Below are 24,172 nucleotides of genomic sequence, written 5' to 3'. Positions count from 1 at the left end.
GCAGGTGATTCTGTAAAGGAAGCTGCCTGACGTGGGAGCAGAAGGATTAGAAACCACGGGCAGGAGAGAAGTGAGGTAGTTCCTCCAGATGATCCCATGGCAATGGGTGCAGATGCAGGCTTCCTGTGCATCTGGGTTTTCTATACATAAACCCTCTTTATTAACCCAGAGACCCCGCTGGAATTTCAGGATTGTCCAGACCTGCTGAGCGCTGTCAGAAACTCCAACCAGACTGCCATGGGCATGTCCACTGTGCACACGCAGGACCGCTGACCTCTCTGGAAACCATCATAAGCCTTATACAGTTGCACACCTGCGTGGAAAGAGTGCCACCTCCGAGAAGCACCAGAGAGGCCTGTCACTTCTGTGCGTGTAAAGCAAGGTGCACACCCAAATCACGCGTCCAGCACATGCTCCGTGCACACAGACCCCACTCCGGGGAGCTCTGTGCACCGGGACTGCTCCCTGAGCTCCAGAGGAGTGGGGTCGAACAGGCAGGCAAGGAGCCAAGCCAAGCACTGTGCTTATGGAAATACCCCTCCAGCAGGTAACAGGAGGCACGGAATAGCACAGCTCAGCATCAGCTTTAGAAAAACACCAACTACCCCGCTGCATTTCGCTGGTGGCATCACTGCCCCCAGCAGTCTGACAGAGTTTGGCATAAAGAAGACAACTAGCCCCAGAGCTGGGCATTAGCTTTAAGCTGGGCCCCTAAACAGCTGACTTGTTCCTCTCTGCTTACGGTCACAGCTTTCTGAAATAAGCAAACCCACAAGGCCCACATTTTCCAGTCATTAAAAACATCAGACACCTTAACAACAAGCTCTTAAAACTGCCCGGGTGCTGTTTGTATTTTTAGTATTTTTAGTATTTTTCCTTCACCTGACCTTTTGTTTAATACCAACCCATTTCTTACAGTGCTCCACAATACATTTCAGTCCTGCCTGTATACTTCTGAGGCATTCTTTCAACAAATGCCTCGAAGCTGGTTCAAGCCAACACCTCCATCAAAAAAGGAGTCCTCTTCCTGCTCCAGCTACACATTCTCCCCCTCTGCTGCCCTTCCCTTTTCAGTGGCACAAGCACTGCAGTGGCCATGTGATAAACAACTTTCCCACATCCCCAAACTGTCTATTTTTTAGCTGGCTCCATTCCAGTTCTCCACACTCCACTTTTGCCCACACAAGCAAGTGCATGGAAGTACCCAAAGCAAGGGGTAAGGCATTGCTCACTTTGTAATAGCTTAAATTATCTGTTAAATTAAAGCCTGAGAGCCTAGGAGCCTGCAGAGTCCCTGGGCACCTTCCCTTCCCCTCTCCTGCCCCCTGTGGCACCCGTGGGGCATGAAGGCATTGGAGCTTGTAGATCAGTCAGTTTCTGAGCAGATGGACCTCTGGGGCCCCTTGGCATTAGCACCCTCCTTTTCAGCTGGGAGTTTGCAAGAAGCAAAAGTTTTGCATGGACTGAGCACCAGCACCCCATTAAAAGGGGCCACTTCTCCTTCCCCTCATGTTGGCTGCAAGCACGCAACTATGGTGCTGGCACAGCCTCATCCAGCCTCACCAGGGGCCATGCAGCTGCTGTAACCCCCTCTTGCTTTACAGGAGGCTCAGGTCTCTTGTATCCATACCTACTTGCCACCCACCAGCACCAGCCAGCCTGCCCTGTCACTGGCCAACAGCAGTGGCAGGCTGGAGCAGGGCGAGACCTGGCACTGCCACCAAAAAAACCTCCCAGAATGGGGACCCCACACTGCGGGTCCCAGCTGGAATCAGCCCTCTTTTAATAGGTTTTCACTTTTTAATAGGTTTCTACTGCCTGGAGTCTTTGTCCTTCGGTACTGAACATGTTCTGCTAGCCCCAAGATCTCTCCTTCAGCCCTTCTCCACTCCCTGGCCATGCTGGAGATTTTAAACCCCTTCCATGGCACCCACAGCATTCAGAAATCTTCTTCTTATGCCTTGGAGCCCTATCTCCAGCTGTCCCACAAATGCATGTACGCTCCCACCCTACTCCATCAACCACAGGAATGTGATAACCCCTCCAAAATCAATACAACGGAAGGAGAAATCGGATGCTTCCATTTTACAAAGCCCTTCTAATAAAAAGCCCTTTGCTTTTGCCAGGGCAGACACGCAACCACAGGGAAGAGGACAGCAGAACTACATACACAAACACTCCTCCAGCGAACACAAGGAAGTCTCCCTCGGTAATCCAGCGCAGCCTGGTTTTGCCGGCAAGGAGGTGAGGCACTCTCGGAAGCGCTCCCGGACGCCGTCCCCGCAGGTGACGCTGCAGGGGCTCCAGGGCTGCCACGGGCTCCATGTTTCTGCAAACACACAAGCTCACAGCAATGAGGAATGTGTCTGCCTCCTTACCTTTAAAGACACAGCCATTCGTCTTCTCTTATTTAAGAAAAATAGCAATAAATAACCAAACAATGCAAACGGCAACACCACAAGAGCAAGCAGCATCCAGGGACCTGCTCCTGTTCCCATCAGAGTCTGGGGCAAGGCTCCCACTTTTTCTTTTCCCTTTTCCACTCCAGTGCCAGCCAGCAACACAGCGGTCAGTCAACTGGCAGGCAGGTTCTGCTTGGAAAAACAGCAAACGGAAATTAATCCACAAATCTCCGGAATGGGTTAGTAATTTATATATTCATCCAATTCTTGCCTGACAAATAGTGCTTTTACAGCAGGATAGCTTCATTTACTTAAGTGTAGTTACTCCTGATTTATATTATTGTGAAAGGAGGATAAGCCTACAAGGCCTAATGAAACAGCAATATTGGTTTTTCTCTTTATTATCTTCTCAGCACACAAACGTGTTATTGAATCATTCCTTTGACAGCTTACAGGTCCCTATTGTTTTATCGCTTATGGTCAGGCAATTAACTCAAGATGAAATTTGCAGGTTCATTTATTTATTTTAAGTGGAGGCAGACTCAGGTTCTAATACTACCTCAAACATTATCATTTTTTAATGTGTAATGAAATCCCTCTTTTGCTTTGACAACATCCTCTTCCAGTGTTCAACACTCAAACTTTACAGCAGCAAGAACGCAGAGAGAGAAGAGGACCGTTCCTGCCCATATCTGACAGTTGTCACACTGAAAGCAGGACCACAACTTCAAATTCCAAACTAACGCATGAGTCCAGGTGCAATCTTAAAGGAGAAAACCCCTGAGGACCCTCCGATGGGTCAGTTGACTTGGTGGCCTGGTTTTGGAACCTGCCAGAAAGAAAAACAATAGACCACTTAACTCCATTTCACTGCTCACAGATAAAGTGGAAAATCGGCTAAATCAAAAAAAAAAGTAATTAAGTTTGTTAAAGTTTGCTCCTTTAAATAATTTATGGTGTTGCTACTGCCAACACAGGTCATGATCTTTAATTTCATTACACAGTTGCTTTGCTGCTAGCTTGCCCCCGAGCTCCTGAACAGTGACCAAGTTACGATGTCAAAGGACTTGACAGTGTTGCATGACTGGAAATGGCTTTATGATTTCATGTTAAATCAGTTGTTGAATTGTTCATAGTGTTATTATTTTTAAAAGTCTCTAAAAAAAATAAATACAGTTGTGTTTTAATAAACATGAAATTTTAACTGCTTTGGGGCTTGTCCTACAAATTTTGTGAGCACACCAGTAAGAATAACGTTAATGCGAGCAGCGTAATAGAACCAGCGGGGCTGCTCTCCTGCAAGCAGGTACTCACCTGCATTGCAGGATGGGGCCCAGAAGTTTTGAGCTTACACTTGTGCGGTCAGCCAAGGCTGTAAAGCATGTGTGGGCACATACTCACGCATATCTGTGTGCATGCATGTTCGCGTACGTCTGCCTTGCCTAATGCAGAGTAGAGATGGGCATGGCGAGACACCCCCGTGGTGCTGCGGCGGTAAGCCCACACAAGACCAAGTGACCTCCCCGGCTGTCTGCCACTGACTCTACCACAAAATTGCGATATCCATGATCCCAGGCTGTCTTCACTTTGTGCTCTTTGTGCAGCGCTCTGCTTTCACCCCTCTGTCTCTGGAGCTGCAGAGCTCCTGCAGCAGGGGAGAGGGGCCCAGAGGCAGGCTGAGCTTTCGCACTCCTCCTCCAGTTTGCAGCTGTGCCAGTTCCCAGTGAAGTGCGAAATGGAGCAAGACTGGATGGTGTGTTGTGTCAGGAGGAAAAGGAGTCAGAGGATGCCAAGGAGGGGGGAACTGAGAAGTTTGTTGCGGTAAGGAGTCCCTCAAAGGTACAGACCCTGGACAGCTGCAAAATCACATCAGCTGGCCAGCAGATCTATTAGTGAGGGCAGCAAGAAAAAAAATGGCCATAATCAGTAGTCAGTCAAGGGCTCACTGATCCCTCCTCCAAAAGGCTTCATGGTATCACAGTATTTGGGGAACTCATGACATTTTTCTTCATATCAGGATCACAAAAGACTCCAGCAGTGTTCCTCATCACTGGCAGAGGGAGGCAGACTAGCTGGAGAAGCACCTACCTCCTCGTAGACTACTTTATGTGAGCAGCTTGGTGAGTCCCTGCCTTAATTTCCAGTGTGTGAGCTAGCCCATTTCCCTCTCTCCACATTCCCTGCTCGTTTAAACTTCTGTTAATTACAGTCAGATACAGAGCCAGACCCAGAAAGGTTCTGGTTGCCTCCAGTGCTAACACTGGTGATAGTGGAGAGTGCTCAGCAGCCTCCGCATTGAGGTCTGTGGGCTTCAATGCACAAGCATTTAGGATTTCTAACTTTGACATCAAACCTATGATGTGCCCATTGCTCCGGGGCACTTTTCACTGACTTTGGCTTCAGCTGAGGGCACAGAGTTCCTTAGCAAACACTTGGCATCCATAGCTTTGGGGCTAAGAATATGCGCCTTAAGCAGCAGGCGAGCATGAAATGCTCCAGCTCCCATGAAAGACAGGAGATTTAAACTCCTGCAACTTGCTCTGCAACCTTCTGCAATTACCAGAATGTAAAAGAAAATGAAGCATAGTTTATTCTCCCCCAAGGAAATGAAATGATTAACCTCTATGTAAGACAAACAGATCCAAAGCACCAGGGGAAAAACCAGAAGGCATGCACTGCAAACTAGCTCTAATAAGTGTGAATTTTTTCACGTACAATCGAAGAATCAATTATCAACGTGAAGACATCTAACTGATGAGTTAGTTTGAAATAGCTGACAGTTGGCAGATCTGCCAACATGAAAGATAAATGCAATTAACTGTGTTAATTGTTGCTCTGCATAAATATCTCCCCTCAGATTTCTGCGTTCATAAGACTTTGAGAATGCAGTGCTATCCAACAGCGCAGTCAGCGAGGGATGCTCAGCATCATCCTTCCAGCCTGATGCACGTGATAGTCCTAAGCACTTCAACAAGACCAGTGATATGGGACAAAATCACTAATTATTTACAGGCTCATGTAAACACCTACCCTAGCCTGGGGGATTGCAGTTGAGATCAGTTTTTAGGTCCTGAGACTGGGTGTACACACATTGTATCGGTGTTTGGACAAGACCTGGGAAAACACCCTTCTCACCTGTTCTGAGTTTCTCTATTTCCATGGAAATGAAGCCTGGGTGCACTGAAATGGTGGCATGCTCCAACAGGTTACTAATTTGGACAACGAAAAGACTAGGTTCTCTTTAAAGGAAAAAACCCTAGACTCCACCTGCGCAAATTACAGTCTTTTCCCCACAAACAGGCAACTTCAAGAATTGTGGCGGCATGGCCTAAAAATTTTTTTTCAGAAGCTAAGCGCTATCCCAGTGAGTCTGTAACACCTGAGTTGTTCCTAAAATGCTGGGAGTGTGGAGATGAAGCATTCACTGACACAGGAGAAGAGGATGGGGCACAAACCAGCCCTAGCATACCCAGATCCCCTGCATCTGCCTGTTTCTAAATAAATGCAAGCCAGGTACAGATTCAGGCAACAGAGCAAACTGGTTCCCAGATTTTCCTACAGATAGGCAGGTCTGATTCATACAGTCTTATTCAGGGAGCAGGAACTTGATGGAAGTTGTATATCCCTGCCTGACGCCCAGATACTCTGCTCACTCCTCTCCTCCCAGAAGTCTCACTGCTGGGGACACTTAAATCCCAGATGAGCAAAGCACAGGATAAAGCGTTGAAAAGAATCAACCTGCAATGCGTCTGTTGCTGGGTAAGATGATCTAACAGAGTTTCCTACATCAGACATTCAAATAATCCAGTCAAACACAGGGAAAAAAATAGCTGCATGACTCTCTCTAGAAAGTCACCTGTGTGAAACAGTTAACACCCCACTGAGATGAATGAAGTGACTCACATCTCACTGTTATTTTTTTATAGGTTCTCCAGTTGGAGTCTACAGAAAGCTGCACAAGTGCTGGCTCACATTTAACAGACGTATTCCCCGTCTTTAATAGACATATTCACAGTCTTAGATAGCACAAGCTTTTTTGTGACACTTGCTCTGAAGCTGATGGCCTGGGTGGGAAGACCTGCTGCCCCGGCCTGCTCAGGGCCACCGGGAACCTTCTCCTTCCTGCTCCAGACACAAGCCAGGTTCCTGTTCCACAGGCTGTACTAAACCTGGCCGGGATGAGGAGTAAGAAGCAGGATTGACAAAGGGTCAGGAATATAACTGATGCCTAATCTATGGAAAATGGGTGTGGCAAAATAATCTTCTCTTATCTCATCCTCTGTCGTTTGGATGAAGATAACTTTAATGATTTAGGAGCTTTGATCTTTTACATGACAGTATCTCTGCTTCGTAATAATAGAGCATATGCTAAATGAAGTAAGAACTGGCTGAGTGACAGATTTGATATGCAATTGTCAACAGAAAACCATCACTGAGTGGGAATGCATTTGGAGAGATTCCAAAGGGATTAGTATAAGGCTCAGTGCTGTACTATGCTTGCCTAGTTGACACAAAAATAAATATAAAACCATTACTGAGAAAATATGTCACTCCTGTGATGACATAAGTAGATACTGCAGCTGTATGGAGCAATGTGGGGTACTTGCTAAGTTAGGATAACCGAAGCAAAGTAGATCATAAATCAGCAGAATGCCAAATGTAGGATGAAGGAATACAAATTGTACCTGCAGGATGGTAGGCTACATACTGAAAGGTCATACACAAATACAGCTCAAGAGGAGTTTCCTGGGTAAAAGTTATGGCAAAATTAGCTGATGCAATTAGTGCAATGAAAGCAAAGGTAGGGGTAAGGAGAGTGCTACTGCTCAAGCAGCACCAGTGAGGAGGATGTCTGAACGCAGCACCCAAAGCTGGCACCCCTGGCATCAAACAAAAAGGAGCATTTAAAATAATGGAAATGGAGCCAAAGAGAGCCAGAAAATTAATCAAATCCTGAAGAAAAGGCCTTCCAATTAAAGACTCAATCTCTTCAGTTTATTAAACAGAACACTGAGATAATCTGGAAGGACTGAGATGATCTGGATGTGCAAACGCCTTCACGGGGGAAAGACAGTGGATAGGGAACAGCTGTCTCCTCTAGCAGAGAGCAGCAGAGTAAGAGCCAGTCACTAGAGGATGAAGCTAGATGAGCTTTAGTCATGAAACACACAGAGTTTCCTTTCTTTAAAAAAAAAAAAATCAAAGCACAGCATTGATTGAAATTACCAGAAAAGTCTCTCTTTTGTGGTGCCTTCAACAAAAGACCAGATAACTCTCTGGAGGATAAGCAGCAGTCAACTGCAAAGACTAGCTGTGGGGTTCGACACCAGGGTAACTGGATGAAAAGTGATGGCCCCTGCAGCACAGAAGCCCAGACTAGAGGATTCGCCACCTCTCCTTGCCTTAAACTGAGTGAGTTCAGGAAGTCCAAAGCAGAAAAGAAGCGACTGGAGGAGAGGCGCCTGCTGTGCAGCAGCCGCACATTTTACACCAACAGCTATCGGGGGTCCGGGTCCATGCACGCCGTCTCACGGTGCCCTGCAGCAGGGCGAGAGGGCTCAGGAGAGGGCTCTCCGAAGCAGCCGGGAGGTGGATGGCCATCGCAGGCAGCGCAGGTTCGCTCTGCCTGTCGTGGCTTCGGGCTGATGCACCCCTCCCAGAGCACCCCGCTCCTTTCAAACGCTGCCTGCGGGCTTTGAAGTCTCGCAGATACAGGCACGAAGTCAGATGTGCTGCAGTCTAATTAATTTCAGGCTGACATTTTATTTATGGCTACATGGTGTGGTTTCGCTTTCACCGGCTTTGTAGATTTGACACTTCTAACTTGGCAGCTATTGACTTCACTCCGTTCCGCACAGGCATAGCCTGATTCTTTCGACTGTGCTTGTAAGGATGGTGCTATCGGGGAACCCAAGGAAACAAAGCAGACTGCAGGGAGTCATTGCTTAAGGTGGATCTCATCAATTAAAAGAGTCAAATATTGAGCACAGAAACATATCTATGTCATATCCTAGGTATTCATCTGTCAGGGTAGTTATCTAGATCATATCACTGTAACATACCACCCAAGCACAGAGAAAGAATTAGAATTCTCTCTTCCTTTTTCCTTGAGAATTATCTCCATTAAGAAAATAATATGCTTTCATTTTTAGATAGACTTTCTTATGCCAAAGGAAGAGAGAGAGTGCCAACAGAGAATGCAGATGGGAAGTTAAGATCAAGAGAAGAACTACGTACTGAGTTTGGCATGTGGTGAAAACAGAGGTCATTTTTAGTACAGAGTGTTAATTAAACAGCTAACAGTTTTAGATTTATGAAATAGTACAAAGTAAGACCACACAATACTAGGAACCTAATTAAGGTAGGCTGTGTCTGGACTGTGTGCTCTGGAGCATGTCCTACACTCCCGGTCTCCTGATGAGCCCACTCAGATAGCAGCCCATGAAGCGCAATGACCCTCTTTTGGCTCAAGTTCCCGCACTTCCTTTTCAGGGAGACCAGGGAAGGGAGGTGTAGAAAATGGTGTACATCTCAAACCTTTCAACCCAAACTCTTTGAAGTGTGCAGATGGGAAAGACTAATTCATTACCTACGGACACAAGCCTGCTCCAAATGAGAACATGCACTTTTCCATTCCAGGGTGTAGGCAACACAGCCTAACCCAACGCAACCCAACTCCCATCCCCTTGTGCACACACAGTCCATCCCGCACTGTGGTTGCCTGCCACAAATGAGGGATGAGAAGGACATTTAGCTCCTCTGCTTCCTCTGCCATGCTGCTGTGATTTGTAGCCTCTGCCAAACCATGGACTGCCACCTCTGAAGCTACAGCTGCATAAGATGTATAGATATAAATAGAATGTACAGATATTCCTTAAACAGGGCTGGGGAATGGGCTCGAGCTCTGTCTTGTGGTCAGACTCAACTGCGATCACTCCTTAACCATGATCGTTCATACTCCTGGACATGGTTTTGGCTTCTGCCAACCAGCACTCTCCCAGACCATGCGTGGTCATGGTCCAAGGGACTACATGGACCACAGACTGTCCCTAGTTCGCAGTTTGTATGGGAGGAAAAGTTTAGCTATACAAATGTGACCCATGATCTGCCAGGTGGCCTCATGGGTCAGAAAATGCACCCCGGTCTGTTTTAAGCAGCAGAGACATGTCTTGAAAGGCTACTTGAAAAATCTGCAAGCTGTCCAAGTGACACAAAGTGTCTTTCGCTATGGCCAAATCCTGATTCATCACACCAAAATTTGTGTATCTAACAGGTAGGACTCCAAACTCTACAGCAAATGGGCTACAGAAAAAGAGCCCCAGGTGAGGATTCAGCCCATGTATCTTCTATATCCATGAATCACCCTTGTGAGATGCCTGTCTCTCTTGACTAAAAAGCTAGACAACTACTTAATGTTGGACCCTTGGCTTTGAGACACTTAGATGTAGGCAAGGCTAATCCTACTTTTATTGTTTCCAATGGGCCAGATCTACTGCCGTAGCTTCTTACCTCATTGAGAGGGACAAGTTTCACTTTTACCCGGACTAGATAGATAAATCATTGAGAATGCCCCAAACGGTTTCGGCTGGTACTTAGTGTGAGCTTAGTGCAGTTTTAAGCCATCACAGTGGCATTTGTTACCAAATGTCCTTGTGTGTGCCTCTACATAACACTCTACTCCATCTTGTTCCCATCTGCATATGACATTACAACTATTTTGTCTCGTGTAGGAGACCCAAAAACAGCTATTTGACAGGGGACACCACAATCATTACCCATGTTGGCTGGGAAGAGTGCTGATTTTGGCTAAAAGAGGACAAACATCAGTACAAACCCATATTCCTTTGGATCATCATACACTCCTTAACTCTTGTCGGGAAATGGCTTCGGTTTGAGAAATTAAAGAGGTCAAAGCAGTATTTGTTCTTCCCCACATCAAACAAAGTGCAGTTAAATTCTGTCCTGTTGTCTCCTGGGTGAAGGGTGTTTTCATACAGCCAAGTTGTTCTTTGACTAGGATGCTTGAGAGCCTCTTTATAGATGACAATTTTTCCGCTGATAGAAGTACACGGTGGAGAGACTATGAAGACCTGAACCGAAGTTTTGCATGTTGCTTCTGGTGCCACAACCAGTCTGTATCCAAATTTGTGGAGGAGATCTATGGGTCCTATGGAAGCAATGATGGAATGGGTTTCTAACGATTTCAGTAACACAGTGATGTATGTTTCTTGACCAACGGATGGGCAGTCAAACTCTACCCACTGGGACCTAGACAGTGGGATTCCTTTGCTAGTTCTAATGCCCAAAGTCTCATCAGAGCTTACTCTTCCGAACTCATAAAGGGTGCTGGTGAATATCACATCCAATGAAACCACTGTCTCGTTCATGGCACACAACTGCTCGTTTGTAAAAAGTCCAACCTGAAGGGAGCTCCCAAGCACCTCTGAACTCTTGTTCAAATCAATGTGAAATACAGGCCATTCCACATGTAGGGTGGACATGCTTCTTCTGCTCCCCTGGGCAGCACTGCTGTTATCACTGGGAGAGACCATTCTGAACAAGAAGTCCCCAGCTCTCTTGAAATGGACACACTCAAACTCTACCCTCCCCTGGGACTGATTTGCTGGAAGCTGTTTTCTTGCAATTATCTCGTTGGTGCTGGCATCCAGCAACAGGATGGACAGATGCTCTGCTGTCACATTACCACCACTATAGTACTGATATTCCACAGACACTGTGTCATTGCTGAAGGCTACATGACCTGGGCGCTCCAACAGGAGATACTCCACTTCACTGAGAACTGAAAGGAAAACAGTTTCACAACAGTATTAAGAACCAAAGAGACAACTGATTTTTTATCTACCTTATGAAAGAAAAAAAAATATTTATAAAGTGGATATTTAAGAATCATTTCTCAAACTTTTCAAGGTGAATCAGGTCACAAAAAAAAAAAGGTCCTAGCTATAGCAATTAGAGCTCACCACCTCTACTTTGTGCAGGGACTGGGTTTGGAGCAGCTCAAAGTCCACTGCAGTAACATGTTCAGGAAGGTTAAAAACAAGGTTTAAAAAAGAAAAAAAAAACCAACCCACAACCCAAAAGATTCACAGAAAACTTCATTTATCAGGATAGATTCTCAAACTTCCCAACTTCTTTCACTTATAGATTCTTAAAGTCCACTTCACAGTGGCCACCTGTTGTTCCACTTACTTGAGAAAAAAAAAAAAAGGACAGTAGTTTCTTAATACAGAAACATGAAAAATGTCCCCCAAATTAAATAAAATAGGAAGTCTGCATGATGCTTTTTGAAGCCTCTTCTCTTGCTCTGTCTTATGAATCTTTCATTTTGCTCATTTGCATCGCAGAGACACTTGAGTGAAAGAGCTGAAAATAACAGTGATGGTGACTGCAGCACTTTTCTTGTCTCAGATGTGGTGCAACATGTCTAAATGACATCATTTCATTATAAATGGCGCAGTCTTTTTAAATGCATTTCTTGCATGACCATGTTTGTGCAAGTTGCCAAATTATCCTGAGACGTGCTGTAACTAGCGGGGATAGATGATATCTAAAGCAACGGATTGGGAAAATCACATTTCCCTTCTCAGCTCAGCTAGCTTTTCTGCGTTGCTTGAAACTTCCAGATTTCAGACACAGAAAGGTTATCTGAAAAATGGGAACTGCATACATCTGTTCCAGATACAGAATGCGCTGTGAGACATCTTTATTTAATTAATTGTCTGGGAAAAGGCTTCTGAGTCTTGGGTGGAAGGTGCTACAGAAGTGTAAAACTTCAGTTAAAGCAATCCTTTCATAAGTAGTATCAACTAACAATACTTTGACTTGTTAAATCTGTTACACATGTCTTAAGATTACCTCAAAGAAAGCTTTGCTGGAAAAACACTGCAACTGCCAAGGCAAGCACTCAGCAGTCAGGAGTAGCAGGACTCATCTCACATTAATATTAGACGCCTACCACTCTAAGCTTCAATTTGAGTTAGTCACCCTGGATTCGCTTTCTTGTCAGCAGGGAAAATTTTCAGGAAGAAATTCATCTGAACAGCTATAGACATTTACATCAGGGTGAGGTGCAGTATGCACTAGAAGAGCCTATTATTCTCCACCAGCTGTAACATGTCCTCAAAATAACCAGCTCCAACCACATCCATAAAGTCCGAATGAAGGTGGCACGCACAGCCTTACTCGTATAAATCATGCATATACTCTTACATATATGTACTATAACTCAGTCTTTAACTTGCATTTCCACAAGACGCTGCTTCGTTTGGCAGAAGAATGGTGCTCGTTACCAGAGGGCTCTTTTGTTCTCATTCTTCCATGGGTGGTCCCATGTATTATTGACTGCACACCATCCAAAATCCATCGTGACAACACAGAATTAGTCATTTCCCCTATGGACTCTTCTATTGTGTTCTTATAGTACATTAGTGCATTAGAAACATTAATGAGTTTATCCTTCCAATATCCCCAAAAGACAAGAGGATGTCACCATTCTTGTTTAGTGTGTTAGGAAGCAAGGCACAGGCACAAAGGTGAAAACTGTCAAGCATCAACTAATTGTGGATGCTGTAAGAAACCCAGGACCTGATTTTAAATACAATGGTCCTTCAGACATCCAAAGCAGGATCCCATTGATCCCAGCTGTGGTGAGCACACAGCACCCCAGCAAACCCGATCTTGACTCGGACACCCAGAGAGTTGGAAACAGACCCTGAATGCCTGTGAAACATGGCACTCTATGAATTGCCCAGCAACACATTCTCCTTGCTCTTCATGTTTTGATTCTGTCATCTGTGCCTGCCCATATTTTCCAGTAGTGTTCCTACCGTCACCTACGGTCAATACCTCTTGGGTACTAACCTAACTCCCTTACTGTTACCATGGTTCTCCAAACTTCTGCCCTTGGCGCTCTGCCTTATAGCTCTTCTACCTTCCCCGGTTCCTTGGGCCTGCAATTAACTCCAGCAAGTTCCCACCTTTCCTGCTCACTGCCAGCATAACAGCAGAGAGCACAGGACAAGCAACTCTATTGCCCGATATTACAGATGTGGGGGAACTCTGCTGCCCTGGCCAGCAGCACGCACAGTATTGCCTGGGGCTGGCACGAGGAGCCCACAGGAATTGGGGCACACTCGACCCTTCAGAGAACTTCATCACTAACTCATCTGCAAGGACGCAGATTTGGACCAAGTCTGGGCAAGTCTTCATAAGGACAGCAGAAAGCATGTCCCAGGCCAACATCAGCACTCTAACAAACATGAAGTTCCCACAGGTGTGGTAGAACTTCCCAGTGAAATGGTTGCGAGTTGCTGAGATTTTGTTTCTTTGAACACGGGCAAAATGATGCATTTCTCTACAAAGAATTGGCTAGATTCAACTTAGCTGAAACATTACAAGGGAAAAAGAAATCAGACCATGGCAAAAATCCAGCATGAAAAATTCCAACTTCAAGCTTTAAACTTAGAGCAAAAACATTAAAGTGATAATAATGAAAAGCATTGATGTTTGTACCTACTGCTCTACTGTCCTTGCTCTCTTTTACAACTGTCTTGACTCTCTTGCACTATTTTTTATTTGGAATGGCTCGGACAAGAAATAGTAACACCACCGTGTATGTGTGTGGGAGGACTGGAGAGAGGCCAGGGGACTGCCATGTAGCTCCCATCAACCCTAATGCAGTTCACTTGGGAAGCGAGGAAAGCGAGCATTACTGGAGGATGCTGTTACAGCATTGCACAGCTCTGACTGGTGCACCCCAGTTCACAGCATCCTTTCCCCCATCTTTTGTTAATAACACAAGAACTTTGCGCTCATGGACAGCCCACATAGCAGCTTTTTACGATGCTCCAAAAGGCGCCAGTCAGAAGTAGCCAGCTTCCATCGCAAGCTCCTTCAGCTGCCTTCCAGCCTACTGCGCACACATGACAGTGTCACATGCCAAAACTTGGTCCCAGTAGTTTGGACAGCCAGTCAGGGGCAGCTTTCAGTGCATTTGTATATTTTTGGTTGTCGTTACAATGGTCTGCCATTGAATGGAGCCTGGCTGTGGCGCCAACAACCTGCCAGGGAAGTCTTTGCAAGAACTCACTCTTAAAAAGATCAAAAGGAAAATCCTTGTTTTCACTGAAGAGTGAGAAGAACTATTTGAGGGTGTTATTCTGATATTTATTTTTTTTAACTGTGTTTAAGCCAACTTGGGTTGTGCTGTTGGCTTGTCAGCCACCAGTAGCACAGAGCTAAGAAGAACAAACACATCAGAAAAACCGGTAAGAAGTGAGAATACTGTTTTGTTGTATGTTAGGGCTTTTTCTAGCATTACAGGAATTTTCCAGAGTATACTGGATCATTTAAAAATAGTCTTGGTCTGAAACAGAGAAGTATGAGTGAAATAGTTATCTAAAAACTATGTACACATGTGATACTCAAAGGTGTGTATACACAGAACTGTTTGGAAGACATTTTCTGAATTACGGACTACCCTTTAACTGGAAATAAGGCAAAAGATGATGCACCTAAGGTTTGCAGCAGAGATATAGCTCTTTAACTGCACCTTGTAATTACTTACTATGCCACGCTCTATAAAGTTCAGGAATAGTAGCTTTTACCTCTGAGTCAACTAGTTGTGAATGCCTGCAGGACTGGCTCACTGAGAACCAGTGGATATTGCAATCATTCACCTCACTTCTTGGGTTAAGTGAATTTAATACTTACCTTCACTGTGTTCCCCACTCAGTGCTGTGTTCCTAACCTGGCTAGTTAACTTTGTCTTATTAAAAGAAGAAATGGTACTAAAAAGCCATAGACAAGTGTCTCCACTTCTGCTGGAATTAACTTCACTTAAAAGATGGCAATTCTAGGCTCTTTACACCTTCCAGTGGTCCCTTGTTCTAGAGCAGAGATGGAGCAAGCACAGAGGCATGAGTAGCTGGGCATACTTAGTATTCAATCATTACCTATAATCAGATTTTTCTCACTCATACAAGGAGAGCAAACTGCATACATTTTTGGTCCATTTCTCTCCTTTGTAAGAAGACATCTTCAGCTGTTTGGTCTGTGAACTACCTGCCACCACAGCTCATTCCATAAGCAAGGACTAAACAATCTTTTTTCCATGCTATAGACGTTTCAGCAGTGCATGGCTTAATCCTTTAGCATGGTTTGACAATGTACTGCAGCTGTCAGAACAACACCTGTTTTTAAATTAGGAATGTAATTTTCAAAAACATATGTATTATTTAGGAACTGAGTCCCATTTTCAAAATTTCTAATTCACTGTGCAATAAGGAATTAATTCCCTTTGCAAATCTATTTCCTACTTAGCACATTCTTGGAAAAGATGACACACCATGCATAGGATGCCTCTCAGCTTGTAGACATCTTACAGTCATCTAACCTCCCTCCCTGGCAGCTGATGGCAAGAAGGAGGTGCTTTTTCATTCCATGTATCTCAGATTGCAGATGAGTTGGAGCTGCTATCAATATGTGCTGATTTGTACGTGGACTATTCAAAGGAGACTGATTGATTGCCTCTGACTAGCCTCTGACTAATTTTACATGACTAAAATTGAATGAGTATGAACACCATCCTTTGGCTTCTTATACGGTCAGAGGAAAGAACACCTCTGCTCTTCTCCAAAGTTCTCTAAGTGGCAGCTTAGGTCCATCAGATGGGGGCTCACTCAGTCATAGGAGGTTGCCTGTACTGTAGATGCTTACATCTCAGCCAACCGTCATAGGTTCCCTTTATAGTTAATGGAGCTCAGCCAACCATCATAGGTTCCCTTTATAGTTAATGGAGAGATACAGGTAGTTGTACGGTGGAATTCCACCCATCCTGGTACAGATACCTAAAACAGGTCTATCTTCCATGACGTTCATTGTGAAATACGAGTCTTACAAGAGAGCAGAGTTCCAGTTACTGCTTCTAACACAGCTAGTCCCTCGGTGATGCCCACGGAAATCTGAGCAAATTTACAGCAGGAAAGGTTCCCGCCACTCTTATCTAAAGGGGCAGTTTATGCAAGTTGCGTTTTCCACCTAAATATTGCATAAGATCTAGACTATATTCTGTGCACATCAGTGGTGGCTTCTGCAGCATCCAATTTCAACAGATCACCTGGCAACAGCACCATCCAAAACCACCCTGTGAATACACATCTCACAGTTTTCCCTTGATAGCTCTAATACTCACCGTAGTCACAGAGCACTACTAACAACAGATTTGAAAAATCTTTCAACATCTGTTTCATTCTGACCAGTGAGATCCCAGGTCCTTTTACTCCTCATGTCCTTCTTCAGCCCCAAAGCGCAGGCACTTTTTTCCAAGAACACCTGAAAGTTAAAAAATTACAGCTGTGTTGACTTTGCTTCATAAAACACAAGAGGGAAGACATCCCACTAGTAAGCAAAAAAAATACACCGTTAATCAACACTTTTCTCCCATTACTTAACAATTACTAATACTGTATCAATGGATCTGAATAAGCACAACTACAATTCACAGTACAACAAGTTTTCCATCCTGAAATGTCAGCTCCTGAGCCAGAACAACAAAGACAGGTCACAACAATTTACCTTTGCACTGCAGGAACTGCTGCTGTGCATGTCTTACATTAAGATCAAGACTCACAATAGCGAAATAACAAGTATTTTATACAAAAATGTAACTGACCTCAGCACATATCGATACTGGAGATTTATTGCTGCTACACAATTCGTATCACTTACTGTCAACTGCTTTCAAGCATGAAAGAAACTCAGTAGAAAACAACCATTTTGGTCCTCAAACTGCCCTATTATTCAGGTCTAGTAATATATTTAGTTATCTTACTAGATTTATAAAAGATCTATAACTGCCTTTTATGTCATTGAGACTGATCAGATGGAGAGGGTGCTAACTTTCACTTTTTCCACCATTGTTTTTTAAGTTTACATTCCCTGCAGCCTTGGTTAAGCCAACAAAAAATAGAGTTCCTTTTGGCAAGTTTCACAATTTTATGTCCATGTGCTTTAAACTAGTCTTTATGAGTCTTGTAACAATCACATAAAACAGGTTGGAAGCACACTGACAGCAGCAAAACCAACAGTTTGCTTCAGAAACAGAAGTAGGGGAGAATCCAAAAAGAGAAGGTCTAGCTCAAGGGAACCATTCTCAAAATGTAAGAATTGCTCTTTTGTATTGCATAGGAGCGCCAGCAAGTCAGTCTTACTGTGCTCACCATCATGCAAACATGCAAGAAAGTTCTTGTTCCATAAAGTTTACAACCTAATTTTATGAGAGAAACCTGGCACTGGAGCAGGCAGAAGTTGGGAGAGAACAAACTGCAGAGCATAAAGGTAAAATGTAGGAACAAGGTACGGTGATGATCAGGTACGTCTTTAGGAATCACAGATGAGCTATTTCAACAATTACATTGCTAGACTTGTTGAACTAAGAGACAGTAGACGTGTTACTTGAAAGCTTTATAAACTCTTCTCTGTGCCAAGCGGCTGGAGAGAATAATTCTAAGAAAAGACTAACAGCATGGCTTTGCTCAGTAAAAGCCCATTACAGTAATAGCTGTACATATCTGAAGGGAATAATCATCATCCGGCCCACGAACTTGACAAGGCTCCAGAAAGAATTAGATAGGGACAGCGATACCGCCACCACCCACAATTTCACTTGATACGCCATCAATTACAGGAAGACAAACCTTGTGCCTCAAGACAGGGCCGGGCTGAGGGCAGCGGAGAGCCAGCCTGCCCGTAACTGCCCCCCGCTACCGGCAGCGGGCACGGCATCGCGCCGGGGACATCGTTCCTTTCCTACATCATTATTGATTGTTAAACAAAACGAAGAATCAAGGCGGCCCAAGGAAGAAAAAGCAGGTTTCATTTAAAAAAACCAGTGATTGCGATTGACGCCTTGGCCTCTAGCGTTAACAGCTGAAGGACAGCAGCAGAAGGTACGCAGCGTTGCTGTAAACTGCTCCGAAATACAGAGGGGAAAAAACACTTCGTGGGCCACAACCATGATTGTGCTGGATGATCTAACGTGTCCTTTCTGCTTCTAGCTTTCCTAGCCGTGCATTTTTCAAACGGCTTTTACAAATACTTCTTTCAGAGAGTCACACACCGACAGGTGAAATTCAAATAATCCTAATCTCAGTCTAATGAGCGACAGACTGCAGGGAGGAAAGCTATGGAAGGGAGAATAAATCCTCGGGAATGACGAAAAAAGCCTGTGTGGGACAGCACTCTCGAGATAGTTGCCTTACATCTTAATTTGCACATCAGCCCGACCGAGGGAAAAGCAGCATGGTTCACGAGACGGGGCGCCAGCGGGAGGCACGGGAGACCCAACTTCTGTTCCTGTTATCACCAGGCACGCGATGTCGGCAGACTGCAGCACTGATCTGCTCCTCTCCTTCCCACCCCACCGCTCCCGCTCCGTATTTGTAGTACAGACTTTTCAGGACAGAGACCCTTTCCAACCAAGCCCGCGGACGGAGCCCAGCGCCAGGGCCCTTGGGAGTTTCGGTAACGCCAATCATTCGTCGGACCAAAACCTCCTTCCCTCTCACCCTTCCCTCTGCGTTATCTTGGCTCGCTTGGGAAAAGACTCTGGTGTGCAGCGTGGGCAACACCCAGGCTAGAACTGGAGTATTTGAAACGGTACCAAAACTAACTTCCAATTAGTGAGATCAGGTACCTCTGGAAGCCTAGCCCGGGGCTACTTCAGCCTCCGCAAGCCTCTGCCATCGCTGCATGGCAGCGGGAGCCCTCCCACCTCACACGCAGCTAGTTTAGGCTACTGGCTGCAACACAGCCCTACCTTTGAACAAGGCTCCGGTTAAACTGCCTCCGTGAGGACTCCCTGAGTTTTTGCACCTTTGCTAGCTCAGTTCTAATAGCAGCTTTGAATGCAAGAATTGCTGGCCCATTTCTGGTGTAGCATGGCCCCTCTCCTCCTCCCCTCTTTCCCCAGAGGTTTCTTCCTCTCCCCTCCTTCAGTTTTCCCTCCTTTCGCCTCACCTTGGTTTTGGACAGGCCTTACGCTGACCTCTAAGCTCGGTTCAGACTTCTCCCCTCTCCACTCAGTCTTCCCTAAGCCAATTTCTTTCTAGCTTGCTTCTCACTTTTAGGTCTTCTTCAAAACTCGCCACAACCTTGCCCCCTCTCCCCCCCGCTCTACTATTTTTCCACTTTTCATACTCGCATAAAATTTTGCTTTTCAAGGCAGACAGTACATCTTAAATGGGTTCTACTCTATTCAGATCTTCTACCTCAAGTTCATTAACTTAATGAAAAATGATCGAACAGAGAAGGCTATCAGACTTTGAATAATTGGCTTTTTTAATTTATTACTCTCGTGGACAAGCACGGACTAAGGCTCTATTGTGTGAGATGCAGCAGAAGCACAGCAACATAAAAAGATGCTTTCTTCTTCCAAGAGACGGTGTAATGGGCTGATTGGAAGTGGAAGACTTCCTCTCCAAAGGGGATGGGAAATGACAGATGAGGAGGCGATAAGCCATAAAGTGCCTTGGAAATGAAGACCAAGAGGCTTGTGTGTAACGCAAATGACACAGGAAAACTTCAAGTCCCTGCTCTGCAACAGTTTTCCTGTGTGACCTTGGTCACATCACTTAGTTTTCCTGTGTCATAGCTCTCCACTGGAAATAGTACCTCACTATCTGGTACACGTATTACAAGAATAAATCCACCATGAACTGTGAGGCTTACAGGCACCACAGTGTCAGGAACTGTGTAAGAATCAAACATGAAATTTACAATTTTATTTACAGCATTTTTTGCAAAAAAAGAAGTAATAGGACAGGTTATATATACTGAGTACTAGTCACATATATTAATCTATTCAAATAATGCCCCTATTTCTCTACATCATTAAAATCGTAAACTATTTTGTGATCATTTTGGTTTTACAAACAAACAAAAAAACCCCACCCCAAAACAACAACAAACAACAAGCCAACTGGATTTACGACTCCCAGCACTTTTTGTAGCAGCATCCAAGGCCACAGAGTAGACATGACATTTCACAAACCAGCCACCTCTTCCAAGTGCTGTCACCTGCTGATTTAGCACAGCTAACCAGTTACCAGCTTCGTCAGCTGCAACAGTACAGCATTCAGCAGCTGCTTCCCCTTCATAAGGGAGATAAGAAGCAAACGCGCCCTGCAGTTAAGAAAGGGCCATCAGGAATTAATCAGCTACTCCATGACCAAGCACTGAGTTTACTGAGAACACAAACTCACAGCACCCGAGACCTCTGTGCTCCGGAGCCTCATTCACGTGAAGGGGAGTGCCACTGACGGATCCTGTATTTCGCCCCGGCCACAGGTACCCTCAGTCCTCCTCCTCTCTGCAAATCCCCCGCCAGAGCTGAGCCCTTCCCTGCCCTACCTCCATCCTCCTTCAGGAATGGGGAAGAGGCCTGTCCTCGCTCATCTCTCCTCCGAGCACAGCGCTGCTCCCTCCTCGTCCCCCAGGCCCCACAGCTCCAGGTGAAGGTGGACCCAGCCACGGCACGGGACCCCCCACGACTCGGGGCACGCGTGAGAGCAAGGTGGGAGAAGGGCTCGGGGAAGGAGTAAGCGGGGGGGTCAGGTTGAGGACTGATCCTCTGGGAGCCAGCCTGCCTGCCCCCTGAGCACTGCCTCGAGCAGCAGCACCTACCCCAGCCACCCCGGCGGAGCCAGCAACCAGCCCGGGTCTGGAGTGATGCTGTCAGAAAAATAAAGTTATTTATTGGAATTTAAAGCAAGCAAAATGTTGCCAGAATGAAAAGGAAAAAAAAAAAAAACAACCCAAACCCCAAACAAAAAACCCAGATGAAAAACAGTTTCCTTAATAGCTCTCCATTAGTAAACATTTTTCAGTCGTATTTGCAACCCGAAATTTGCACAATTCTGGTTATGCATGAGAGACTGACAGTAAAATAGGCTAGAGACGGAAAAGCCTGAAAGTCCCTAAATCCTCCCTACATTTTGCTTGAGGGACGTCAAGCAGCACAAACAGCAAGAAGAAGTGTGTATCTGCAACATTTCCGCAAATTTAAGATATTTTATCGGTATGGCAGGAAAGAGATTAATTATTTTCAACCAGCATTCACTTATTGCAATGGGATTAGGCAGCTATTGAAGTGTTACCACCTGCTGGGAATTTCAGAACTTCCCATATAATCCTCCCCCTTTGACATTAAAGAGGGAGCACCTCAGGTATGCATCACATTTTATCAAAACCTATCGCTGCTGACCAGTCAGAGTGGTCAGGGCCAAAAATATGCCGCTTCGCGGAAGATACTGAGTTTAGCAAGGAAAGTATATATGCGATGTCTGCCACAGCAGGGGGCTAGAGCTGACATCCTCAAAGGCATCTTTCATTCTTATTTACACATCAGACAATTTTACATTGTTATCAGATAATGGCTTTATTAAAATTATGCATCTAAATTCACTAGGCTGAAAGTGACAGCACCAGATTCTCTGTGTGCAAGAAAAAAACACAAGAATTAGCTGGTAAAGCCTGTTTTCATCAACATTTGGGGTCTGATCTCACAAAATCCTGGGATTTCTCAGCTCCTTTTGATATCAACTCAGCAATTCAAGAGCTAGCTGGCCAGCAACATCCATCCTTCGAAACCCAAGGGCTACAGCACACTGAATATATGGATGAGATGTACTTTGGAAAATGCCTGGTGAAAATAAGTTTATTCAGCACAAGGAGATTTGGGAAGGCGCCCACGCAATAATAAATAACGAATGCAAAGAATTAAATACATTTGATCACCCCGTATGGCATGAGGGCTGGAATGCAGTCATCCATTCTCTCCTTTCCCCTCTAGATTTTTTTCAAAAAAAAGACATACATTGTTCACCGTTTCTGGCACTCCCCTTTTAGCGGGGTTTATCTTCAAGATCATAGTATGGGGAATACGTATTGCGCAGCTGAAATAATTAGAAATACGTTCGAGCAGCAGGTCTGAAATACCCCGAAGTATCGGCATTAAAAAGAGAACGGGGAAGCTGCCGCCTGTGCTTTCCGCTGATTTTGCCGTATACCCACAGGGTTTCGTCGCGTCCAGCGACCCATACAACGCAGAAATCGGCAACCGTGCTGAAAAAGCCACCAAAATTAATGCTACTTACCGCAGACTCGGACTGACAACAACATTACTTTACGTGCCCGTGCTAGCTGCGCTTCGGGAGCGCCGAAACGGCGGGGCCGCCGGGCGGGACGGTCCCAGCCCCGGGGGCAGAGCCGACCCGAGGCGAACCCTGGAACCTGAGGCGGCGCCGGTATTTCGGGAAAATCCTCGGCAGCCAGCCGTCACGGCGAGGACGGCGCGGTCCGGCCCGCGCTCCCCTCAGGCGGCCGGCGGGGCTCTTCCCCGGCCGGTGCCGCCGGGGCTCGGCGCCTGCAGCCGCCGCCGCGGGGGAACCCGCCCGCGCCTCAGCGAGGCCCGGCGTCCCCCGGCCGCCGCGCTCACCTCCACGCCGCCGCACGGCGGTTCAGCGCCTGGAGGCGGACGGCGGGACGGGGCTGAAGCGCGATCCTTCCCGCCGAGGTAACACCTCCGGCGGCGGGCGGAGGGTTAAATGGCGGCGCGGCTGTCAGCGGGGCGCGGGGCGGCGGCGGGCGCCGTGTGAGGGGAGCCCGCGCCCCTGGCGGCGAGGCGCTGCCCGGCCCCGCCCCGCCCCGCCCCGCGCCGCCCTCACACGCCCGCCCGCCCGCCATCCCGCCGCCGGGGTGTGGCGGCCGCTGTGGGAGGGGGGCCGCCGGGAGGGCGGCGGTGGCCGCGGCGGCCGCGGCGGCCCGACGAGGGAGCGAGGCGCCGGCATCCGTCGCCGTGCGAGCCCCGGGCTCGGTCCCGGGGAGGGCTCCGTCCCGGGGAGGGCTCTGCCGTACGCCGGCCTTCAACAGGTCACTGCGCGGGTCGGGGCGGTTTGCGCGGCCCCGGGGCGAACGGCCGCGGACTTCCCCTTCGGTGGTGAAGAAGCTGAAGAGCGGCGGGGGAGTCGGGGCGACCCTCCGGGGGCAGGCCGGGCCTCGAAACCTGCCCAAGGTCCTTGCTTCTCCACCTCCGGCACCTCCCCGCCGGCTTCCCTCGGGAGGGAGTCCTCGCCCCGGCATCGGTCCGACGCTGCTGGGCGTCGGCGAAGGCATCCCGTCCAGGCACAAGCCTGCGTCTCGGAGCCGGCCGTCGGTGTTGGTCACCGGCTTCGGGAGAAAGCAGCGGGCAGACCGGCGGCCGCTTTCCAGAGTCGACTTGCCGTTGGCGAAGACCGGGCACCGAACGATCGCGTCAGCGGGGAAGAGCAGCCCTGGCTCCTTAACGTGCCCATCTGCAGCCAAAGTTCCCGTAGGCATGGGCGTTTGTGGTGCCCAGTGTTCAGGGATAATATTCAGGGACTACTGTGGCAGGATAAACTACCCTCTTGCAGGGATACTTCTCTGAAAGAAAAGTTTCTGTCTGTTTTTATGCAACAGACTCATCCGTTTATCTCAAACCACAGCCAAATTTATTTCCCTGACATGGAGTTTGTGATTTAAATACAGACCTATGGATACCTACACGCCCACAAAGCTACGAAGGGATTTCAAGGGGCGTTTAAATCACGTTACGTGTAAAGAATCTTCCTGCTTTCCCTAATTCATCTACAATAAGCACAGGCACGACGTGAAGGCCGAGGAAGTAATTGTCAGCTTTTGGTGTCCAAAATTAAAAACAAACCAAAATGTTG

General features: G+C 46.6%; 1 protein-coding gene across 1 annotated transcript in view; it reads right to left on the bottom strand.

Moving 5' to 3' along the window:
- The window catches only part of THSD1 (thrombospondin type 1 domain containing 1), a 29,046-nt gene extending 6,020 nt beyond the window's left edge, over positions 1-23,026 (bottom strand). Inside the window, exons 1-4 of the mRNA XM_052786204.1 lie at positions 22,577-23,026; positions 16,615-16,754; positions 10,237-11,202; positions 2,171-2,329 (exon numbers count right to left, since the gene is read on the bottom strand). Coding sequence (XP_052642164.1) covers positions 2,171-2,329; positions 10,237-11,202; positions 16,615-16,672 — 1,183 coding nt within the window. The 5' untranslated portion in view covers positions 16,673-16,754; positions 22,577-23,026. The remainder of the gene's footprint in view (positions 1-2,170; positions 2,330-10,236; positions 11,203-16,614; positions 16,755-22,576) is intronic.
- Positions 23,027-24,172: the final 1,146 nt, after the last annotated feature.

The sequence above is a fragment of the Harpia harpyja genome, chromosome 4 (assembly GCF_026419915.1).
Source record: "Harpia harpyja isolate bHarHar1 chromosome 4, bHarHar1 primary haplotype, whole genome shotgun sequence".
NCBI lineage: Eukaryota > Metazoa > Chordata > Aves > Accipitriformes > Accipitridae > Harpia > Harpia harpyja.
This window is presented reverse-complemented; position numbering and strand designations above follow the sequence as displayed.